General features: G+C 34.7%; 1 protein-coding gene across 3 annotated transcripts in view; it reads right to left on the bottom strand.

The window, feature by feature from the left end:
• Positions 1–9,584, bottom strand: part of LOC109824435 (prolyl 4-hydroxylase 1) — a 10,017-nt gene extending 433 nt beyond the window's left edge. The window contains exons 1-10 of one of the 3 annotated variants that reach the window (XM_020391032.1): positions 9,524–9,584; positions 8,635–8,682; positions 6,520–6,572; positions 5,794–5,859; positions 3,971–4,045; positions 2,300–2,374; positions 1,841–1,911; positions 1,652–1,703; positions 1,454–1,543; positions 195–287 (exon numbers count right to left, since the gene is read on the bottom strand). In XM_020391032.1, the coding sequence (XP_020246621.1) occupies positions 195–287; positions 1,454–1,543; positions 1,652–1,703; positions 1,841–1,911; positions 2,300–2,374; positions 3,971–4,045; positions 5,794–5,859; positions 6,520–6,572; positions 8,635–8,682; positions 9,524–9,569 (669 nt within the window). In that variant the 5' untranslated portion in view covers positions 9,570–9,584. Of the gene's footprint in view, positions 1–194; positions 288–1,453; positions 1,704–1,840; positions 1,912–2,299; positions 2,375–3,970; positions 4,046–5,793; positions 5,860–6,336; positions 6,401–6,519; positions 6,573–8,634; positions 8,683–9,523 lie in introns of those variants that run through there. The other 2 variants (XM_020391031.1, XM_020391033.1) reach the window with 2 other exon arrangements.

Raw genomic sequence — 10,576 nt, 5'->3', positions numbered from 1 at the left:
TAAATTATCATTTTTAAAAGGATTGATTGGAGATGACACTCATCTCCCTCATGAATTCAGAGGGCTAAGTGTAAGTGCTAAAAAAAGACTTGAGGGGTGCTATGTGCAATTTACCCTAATTTGTTTTATTTTATTGTCTACTGAGGAAAACATAGGCAGTGTAAAAATCTTTAGTAGATGATAGAAAAGCAAACCATGCTCCAGAAGAGCACTGCGTCTCCTTTATTGGGCTTTACACAAAGCCCTTTCACCATCTTCCCTCCACAACTGCATTCTCCATCTCCAGCCTAGAAGGAAAAAAAAAAGGGAAGAAAATGATTAGAAAAAAAAAACACAAGGGTGATTAACCTAACAATTAACTGAAGATTGTCCACTAGTGAGATTAGACTTTTGGATTATCTGATAAAGACTTGATGGCTTCTTTCATTGTCGTGACTCATATTTGCTAACATCATTATGCTTATGCTATGTGGCATGAATACTGGTGCAGGTGCAGATACGGGTGCGGGAGACCGAATTTGTAAAAATTACGGTACATGACAATATATATAATGAAATTAACGGTGCACGTACCTTCACATATTATGAGAAATAAAAGTCTTATGATATTTTTATGTTTCTTTCATAATGCAGATTATAAATTGGAATACTCCTCATTTTTTAACTAGATACTTGAACGACTCTTTATAATCATACTTCTTAACTGGGTATAGGCTAAAACGAACTCATTCCGTGTTCACCAAGTTCCAAGAAGTGGTCGTGAAATGTAAGATACGTGTCCATGGTGTATGACGAGTGTTTTAAGCTAAAATAAGTATTGTATAATTGAATACATGTTTTAGTGAATGCATGCATATATTCAAGTAGTGTTCAAGGAGTGTCGGCGACAAACACAGGTACAGAGAGCCTAGACGAGGTGTCAGGATAATTTAGTGCTTGATAATGACATACTATTAGTGACAATGACGTAAATATGGGTTTATAAATGAGATATGTAAGTTTGTTATGATGTATTGAACATTTTATTGTTTTACTCGTCAATAAATTAGTATAACTTGTGAGATCTTAACTAAAATTTATTTTTTTCTATTCTGAAATCATCTTTCTATTTATTAAAAAACTATTATTGATATTTTTATTTATTTTAAATTAAAAAAACTCATAACCTCTGTTTTGTGTTACATTAGGTGCGCTTTAAGTTATGGAGAGCCCGAGCGTTACTTTATATGTTATCATTATTTCCAAAATTGGTTGAAGTCTGTGTTTTCTAGATTATCACTAAATTAAAGAGTTCAATAGGCTATGAAGGTTTTCACGCATCAACCAAAAAGAAAATAAGTTATATTAAACATGCCATAAAAACTACCGAGTACTGATGTACCATTTCTCAAATCAGTCAGTCATAATAAATCTGTTCAATTAGTAATTACACTGAACTATTGAACAAACATACCTTGGGAAAGTGTGTTTCACCCCCTTCAACATTATCAGTTAAATACATGAGCATTGTTGCTATTCGCTGTCCTCCACGCTTTAAGTTGTACTGCATCCACAATTCCACATTATATGCAGTATGTCTTACCAGTGCATTGCATATAAAGACAATGAAAAAAAAAATGATATAATGAAGTATTAAGGTATAAGAACTTACTGAGTCAGAAAAGTAATCATAATGTGGTTTGTAATATTGATTTGGTTCATACCTGTATATCTATCAAATATTAGCTGAGAGATTGGTCGCTTGATTGTTATTCTTGTGACTCGTAGTTGGCTTGCTTGATAATATTTATAACTTGTAGCCATCAGAACAAACTAGCTAACAAAGGACAAAAGACATTACCGAAGGACTTGAATGAGCTCTCCATTATCAGCAGGGACTTGTGAGAAGACAGCAATCCGCTTTTCAATAGCCTGAATTATTTACCACACAACTTTCAGTGGTGAACTCAAAACAACATACTAAATGTATTAGGAACTTAGAGCGATAAGAAGCTATATGTTATTTTGGTATACTTGGTTTCAGCAATGCCAAATTGCTGGCTTGCTTCAATTACAGAAATTGAAATTATAAACACATCTCTTTCAATATGATGATGGATCATACACATCTACATTCGCAAGTTTCTTTAGACCCTATCTGATAAGGCAACAAAGTTGATGTCAAAGACAAGTTAGATGAAAATATTAGGAGAGGACTTCATGTTTCAATAAAATGGGCGAAATAATATACCAATAAAGAAATGGGCTTTTACTAGGAAAAAAAATAAAGAATGGGCAGAAATGAAACATAGAAACAAACCTGTATTATTGGATATCTTCTCTCCTCGGAGCTTAAGAACATACCGGAACTTGTACGAACTTCACTCTTAATTCCCTGGAATTAGCAGCAAGAATTATTAGTAAATACTAAGAATTAGGTATCATTTTTGTCTTGTATAAATAATTTTTTATAATGTCTTATAACAGTCTCAGTACATCATGTAGATAATGCTCATAATTCTAACAATGCTGCTATCCAGACAAATTAAGTATAATTCCCAGAAAAGGAACCAATATCTGTTACTACCAAACTAGTCGTAATCTTAATAGTTATATCTAACAGGAAAAGGCAGACTATTATTTATATAGAAATATAAAACAAAATCCCGATAAGGCAGTCATCCTGCAAGTGCCACAAATAATTAAGATAGCATTGTCAAAAAGGAATAGCAACTATCTCCAATTATAACACATATAACTCAAATGGTTGAGCATCAATCAGTGATTTAATTCAGAATGCAGGTATTATAAGTCATACGTTCGAAATTAAATACCAATTAAAGCTTTAAACAAGAACTAAGAAACTAAAAAGTAAGAAAAGCATATAGCAAGAAGCATGAAGCCATGAACAAAGCTTTTGGTCCTTAGAGCAGGTCTATGCTTCTAAATCCACACTAAATATTCAATTCTAGAATAGGGTCATAAGTTTCAATTATAGTTCATAACTAGCGTCAGCACGTTTGTAAACTACAAAGGTGAACAATTACAGACACTGCTACATTAAATTTGAACATTTGTGGGAACACCATAATGATCTCATACATTAGCCGGTACTAGTCTTGAACAAACAGGAACAATGTTAATGCTCAGGCATTAGCCGGTACTAGTCTTGAACAATTAGAGATGTTAAGAATAGGACCAATTATAACAATTAGATGAATAGTGATTTTTTCTACCAAATGAAGTGTCAATGGTTTGGGTAGGTACGTGCAGCATCTACACTTGGTTGTTAGCAACTTATATAAAGGCAGGACTGTTGCATTTCCTTTTACAAGAAGAAAGAGATGGAGGAGTTGAAGAATACTTGTCATTTAAAAGGTGGTAGTTCATCATCCACTGACGAGCATAAAACAGATGAAAACAATCAAAGTTAATACCATATTTTCTTTTTGCAGCTGCACTGGCTAAACTTGATGGTAAATTGTGGCATTTTAGGTATGCTCATTATTATCATGAACTACAGAGCTTATAGTGTGTTGACAGGAACGCGGTGTCGAAATCTTTAGAAAAATGGTTAAGTTAGAATACATGATTTAGGAAGGAAGGACGACAGTGAGATTGCTTTCTTCGAGAAGAACAAGGGTAAGGTTAATGGGACAAACAAGTGCTATATGGATAAAAAGGGGAAGAAAGATAACGACCAATAGTGAGGACAATACTGACAAAAGTAAAGAGAAAGGCTCAACAAAGGAAAGATTCAGTATCATCACTAGAAGTGAATCACATAGCACCCAGTTAAAAGTTGTTTTTCAATACAAATTGTATCCTTCTCGTAAAAAGTTAAGATTGATTTCCCATAAGAAAGCAAATAACAAAACCAAGAACAATATTGAAAAAATAAACAAAATATCAATGTAAAACAAACTATAGTGATACATCATATTCACTTAATATTCATCAAATAAAAGAGTTATGTGATTTGCGAACTTGCCTTCCCTGTTTTGGTATCTACAACAGTAGAAACCTGAAGACGGGGTCTCGCAATTGCTCTGAGATAATCACATTCCTGCAATTGTCAGGGACTTAGAGCGTTTTGAACTTTGCAGTCCCATCAAATACATGATTAACCATATAAGACTAAAAGAAAATAGAGTGCAATTAGTTAGAGAAAAAAGGAGATGAATTTACAGCCACAGGGTGCTTCTCTTCCACTAAACGAATCAACTATATTTAGGATTACATTCATCATATATGAAAGTTTCTCTACGTTATTCTGGATTCTTTGTTTCCCCCTCTTCTCATAGCGATAACAGAAACATTGTATAATAATTACTAAGATTACACCTTGCAGCTTTATAAAACGATAACGAAAACCACAATATGAGCCGAGCTTGGGCCGAGCACAAAAAATCTTTTAAGTAGATTGCCAAGTCTTTCGGTCTGGTTTTAGACGGGCCAGATTAGGGCTCAAGATACTTGCTTTTGACGGGCTGAAATGAGTTTTTGACGGGCTGAAATGTGTGTGTGTGGTTTGACGGGCTGAAATGTATGTGTGTGTGGTTTGATGGGCTGAAATGAGCTTTTGACGGGCTGAAGTGTGTGTGTGTGTGCGCGCGCGCGTGTCTTAAGATACTTGCTTTTGATGGGCTGAAATGAGTTTTTGACGGGCTGAAATGTGTGTGTGTGTGTGTGTGTGTGTGTGTGTGTGTGTGTGTGGCTTAAGATACTTGCTTTTGACGGGCTGAAGAGTTTTTGACGGGCTGAAATGTGTGCGCGCGCGCGTGCGTGCGTGTGTGTATTGCATATTGGTATCATTATTGTTGTCATGTCTACATGGTTCTTTTGCTATATAGAGATACTGAATTGGCTCCCATGAGATGGTGAATCTTTCATGTCCAGTAGTGATGAACTATCATATCTCACTATGGCATGCCATTTAAGTCTCTTCTATCCAAAGCATAAACTTGCTCAGAAACCACACTCATTTCTAAGTCCAACATTCTAGTTGGGTTTCACTGGCGAAATACAGTGACCTACCTCATTGGTCCAAGGAGCCAAGCCTCAAAATTTACCTTTAATTTTTAAGAACTCTATACTCAAGATTTCTTATACGGAGTACATTATCTTGCCAACAACAACAAAAGCCTTTATCGTGAATCTTTGGGTTCGGTTAGATGATTCCTATTCCCCTTGCATCCTCAATATTATCTATTATCGTCGCTTTTCCTAATCCTAGACTTTGCTTCAACTACAATCCTTATTCTAGCCAGAACTTGCTGTATCTATTGTACGTCCTAAGTCCTAACTACCTCAACCCATTTTGGCTAATTTTATTCTTGGAGTTATATTAGTCCTTATCGAATATATGAGGAAAGGCCAAAAACAGAATAGCAAAAACAAAGGACATCCAGGTTATGTGAAATTCTATTTATGCGAAGGCATGTAGTACTCAAAAAATTCAACTTCTGCCACTACAAGAAACAAAAAAAAGTTATTGTCTTCTGCAACTACAAGGAAAAAAAAAGTATAAGTTTACAGGAATTAACCTTACTGATATAACCAACCCATACTATAATCAACACAAAATACTGATATTATTGTATATTACCAAACAAAAGTGAGAAATGGGGGGGGGGGGGGGATCAACCTCTTCTCTTAGAAATAACACAGCAATGTTCCATCTAATAGCATGTTCTTCCTGAGATAAGACTGGGGTAGTTTACTATAATGTCACCAATACAATTAAAGTCCTTCCAAAGAGAAGACTAAGCTCCAAAACTTTATGAATTAAAGGGAAAGGATCACTATTCATACCTCTGTACTTAAGAAGTTACGGTAAAGAATTATCCTTGGAGACCAGCTTAGTACTTCAGGCTTGACCTTATTTGCAGAAAACAAAGTGACGTCAATTGAGAAAAAAAATAAATCATCAGAAAGACTTGGAAGAAAAAAGTCCAGAAAATATCAAAACAATTTTTTTGAGCAACAAATATTTGTCGCTCAAAATGCCAATAACCAAGATAGATTGTTGTTCTTATCAGTCATTTTATAGGCAATGATTCCCAAGACAAAAAAAAACTTGTCTAATGCAGTACAGAAATTCTTTAAAAAACCATAACAAACTGGATGGTGAAAATTCTTAGTTGGTGACTTATGAGGTTATTACTGAACAAAAACAATGGCCGTGTCATCATAAGTTCCTCCAGCCACCTATCCTACCCGCACAGACGTGAATGCAAGTATGTGTGTGGTAATAGAACGTCATATATATATGCACATCAAAGACAGTTTGCATCTACAACTCTATGTAGCTTGTGAGTATTAATATACAGCTATTAAGCTTGTGAGTATGCATACCAAAGTCAGTTTTGGCATGCAAATCTACAGTGAAGCCTTAAATCATCTTCTCCAGATAAAAAAGCTGGAGATGAGCACAGGTGAGAATATATTTTGCCACAGAAAAGGTAGAGCGAAAAAGAAACAAAAGATAATCTACATGTGATTATGTTATGAGAATAAGCACAAAGAACAAGGGCATACAAATCCAAGACGAAGTATAGTTGCTTCTTTGTCATTCTCCCAATGAGAAATACCTACAACCAGCAATGCACTAATAAGCAACACTTTTACCAATTAATATTTTAGTGAGCATATGTAGCTGGTTAACTCTGAAAGAAATCTTCAATGCTTAGATTAACACGTTAGGGTACTTGCAATATACAATGGTACATTGATCAGCTTTCTAAAACACTAAACATTCATAGTTCACACAAGGAGGAAATCAGGATCCACATGAATAACTGAATAAAGGACAACGATCCATATTCTCTATTTCAATAGAGAAAAGAAGCTAAATTTGGATTTCACCAAAAAAATATAATAATAATAATAATAATGAATAACAACAAAGTCCACATAACAAATTTTTACGGTCGGCTACATGAATCATATTCTTCCATTCAGTTTGGTCAAGTGTTATCTCCTCCATTAAACCCCATCACATCCTTCTTAATCACTTCCAATAAATTTCTCTTACGCCTGCCTCTAATCCTTCTTGCTCCATTGGTTATAAGATGAATGCTTATCTTAATTAAAGAATACCAATTTACTGACATTACATTCAATACTTGAACCAAATGAAAGATTAACAGGAAAAGGATCAACTCCTGATGAGTATATGGGCTGTGGAATCTAAATTCCTAACTGTAGATTGCAAGACCCTAGTTAATTAACCCAACATTACAAATCAAGTATTTTAAATATCTTGGGACTGAAAATTTCGCAAAACTGAATTAAGTATTAGAACTCCGAAATCCGCTGAGACATACAACCTAATTGGGAAAATAAAGTAAGATAGATGTTTGAAATATGCAAGCATTCATGAAGATGGTTTGGAAATAATCGCCAAGAGAACTAAAAGACCGCGTAGGAGGAAACTCAATAAGGTTCAGCAAATATATTCGTTATACCCATGAAACCTCAGATACATAGCAAGAACAAATTCAACAAGATATAGTTAATCAAAGGGCTTTTCATGAATAAAAGCTAACTTTTTCAGGCCTTGAAAAAGTAAAATAAAAAATGGAAATATATAGGGAAATGCCATGGCTGATAGAGAGAGAGAAGGGGAGAAAACCTAGCAACACATAAGTACTGTACCTATCATTGCAAGCATACCTACCAAGAGAAGCTAAGCTCAACTTTGTAAAGTGGTAATCGTCACAAAAACTTTTCGCACTGAATCCATCATGAAGGTAAAAGGACCTCTAATCTCTTAATACCATCTTGAAACAAGACTCAATGTTAATCAAATGAGAAATATTGATTTATCATGTCAACCAATCAAAATCCTCGTAACAGTACATGGATGAAAATTGTTACACATGTTAAAATGCAGTATTCTTAGTGTAATAATGTCTGCATGGAGCAGTATCCCAGATCTGGAAATAGAGTCCTTAGATGATACAAGGCAGAAACAATACTGACATACTAGCTTTATAGGATAATGGTGTACCACAACTCATAACGAAATAAATTCAAGTTTTATCTCTGCTGATGATTTTTTGGGTTTATCTCTTGCGTGCAGTCGAAGTGCACAAGTGAAAGGGGCTGTAGCTATGCTTTAGTCTCATATCAAAAAATCAATCAAGATTATAAGTTCTCAATATGTTAAAGGTATTCAGGACCAAACGGGTTAGCAGTTTTGATCAAAGTGGTCTTACTCTATAATTAATGTCACATGATTCAGATCCTTCAACCATAAAAATCGGTAATAGAGCACATAGTAATGAAATGGGCAAGGTCAAACATGAGATGACACTTGGGTGTATGCAGTTTAGCAGATATGTGAACTGATATGTGGTAAATCCTCTTGGACTTGTGTTACACACACGAAAGGTCTAGTTGGCTAACTGCGAAGAATGATTCTAAAATTTGGGCCTAAAATAGGTGGTCAAGTGTTCAAAGTTATACCTGAACAAATCTAGGTTGGACTCGAACATGGAGATTAAGGTTCCACTGCTCGCTATACAATGGTATAGATGTTTGGTACTTTACAAATGAGATAAGAATAGTAATGAAAAGAAAAATAACAGGATCAAAAGATAGTCATAACAATTAAATGAAGTGATGATTTGATGATAGAAAAAGGTATACCAGATGACTCCTCCAATTGGCGAAGAAATGCTAATTGAAATAATGACCCTGCAGGCATTCAACTGATTAAATTATAATTCTTTAAAAAACTTATTAATCATTAACTAGAGAAAACAGTACATAAATTAGATGAAAAAATCTGACAGAAAGCAGTATATAAAAATATGCGAACTTCTAGAAGAAAAATAAAGGAAGTTTGTAATTACAACTACCCATGGATTGGCCAGTTCCTGTTTGGAAGGTTCTACTTTCTTAATTAATTTAGTTTCAATCCTGCGAATACTAATTCTACTTTGTATATATCCTTTGGATGCCTAAATTATCTCATTTTGTTTCTCCAAGAGATGTGATTGCTTCCTATCTTTGTTGTTTTCATTGTTGAAGACATTGCATTCTTTTAGATATATCATTTCCCATAATGGTACTTCATGTTAAACCCAAGAATATCTTCATACCACCTACATTGCACATCAGCCCAAATCCTGTGACACAAGTCACATGATAACCTAATTCGTTAGAGATTGTGATGCAGGATGTATGAAAGATTAGATTTGATGCAAATGGAAGTATATAAAATTGTTGGATTTTAATTTTTAGATTGGATTAATTGAGGATAGACCCCCTGTACTATTGCCCAATTGCAGATAGACGTCCTATACTATTTGTGCAAGTGCGGATAGACCCCCTGAGTGATTTTTTTATTTTTATTGATACTTATAAGAGTCGGAAAAGTTCACTCTGCAGGTCTATCCACATCCATAAAACTACAGGGGTCTATCCGTAATTGGGCTATAGTGCAGGAGATCTATCCGTAATTAATCCTTTTAGAATTTTAATAACATCTTTTTAGGATTTTTACATAGGAAATTTGGTTTTATATATAGATTACCTAGACCAGAAGTTGAAATTGTACTACGACAGAATTTGTTCTTCATCTCTTCTTGGCTCTCTGTGAACCAGCACCACTCCCCTTTCCTCTATGAGCGGATCCAGCATGTAAATATTTAGTATTGTAAGAGAATAAAATTGCTTTTTTTGACAACAACTATAGACACAAGATAGCCTTTCTCCAGCACTATCTACATTCAATCCTTTTTCAACATCAAGCTCACTTTAGAAACATCATCATGTTAATAAGTGAATGCCTTAAGAAAGCCCATTTTATTGCCTAAATCCAATACCTATCTTGGCTTGCCAATGACAGCATATGCTCTTTCAATGATGATCGTTTTAATTTCCGTAACTATCACATTTATCGGACTCCTCAATGCAGGTCCAAACACCTTCGAACGCTCAAATAATCCTCTCTCATGTTGTTCTTGCAAAGCTACATGTGACTTCCTAAAAAGGAACATTTTCTTGGCCTAGATTTTGACATATAACCATCCGTCTAGTTGAATCATATGACTAAAAACATTTACTTTTCCAAGAATCGAGTCATTGCCGAGATCTCAGTCTTTATCTCTGGCAGGCATAATCTACATATCTCGACATCAACGTCACACCGTATTTACCCACTTACACATACAAGATGTGGTTACCAACATACCATCACCAAGTGATCCAACTTTATCTAGTCAAACTTAGAGATTCAGCTCTATGTATGGAATTCTCAACTGATTGAATAAATGTATGTGAGTTCAGATCATCGTATCTCAGTACCATCCCCATCATCAAGTGCAAGCCCAAAACTTTACCAGCTATGAGCATTCCCCCATTAGTTTCTTTCTAATTTCAACTTATCAATTCATCAAAGTCAGTATATGCTGATTCCTTCATCCAAAATTGTAACTTTCAACAAACCCAACTCCAAAAAGTTACCTATCAGTTAAAAAAACCGATTGAATACCGAGAAATATCAGAACAATTAGAAAAAAAGTATCAGAGGAGAATTTAAGAAAGACCCACCTATGATCATGCCGATGGTCACAAAAGTGAGCAG

The sequence above is a fragment of the Asparagus officinalis genome, chromosome 9, assembly GCF_001876935.1.
Source record: "Asparagus officinalis chromosome 9, Aspof.V1, whole genome shotgun sequence".
In the NCBI taxonomy this organism is placed as follows: Eukaryota; Viridiplantae; Streptophyta; class Magnoliopsida; order Asparagales; family Asparagaceae; genus Asparagus; species Asparagus officinalis.
The sequence above is the reverse complement of the archived record's forward strand: the minus strand, read 5'-3'. Positions and strand labels throughout refer to the sequence as shown.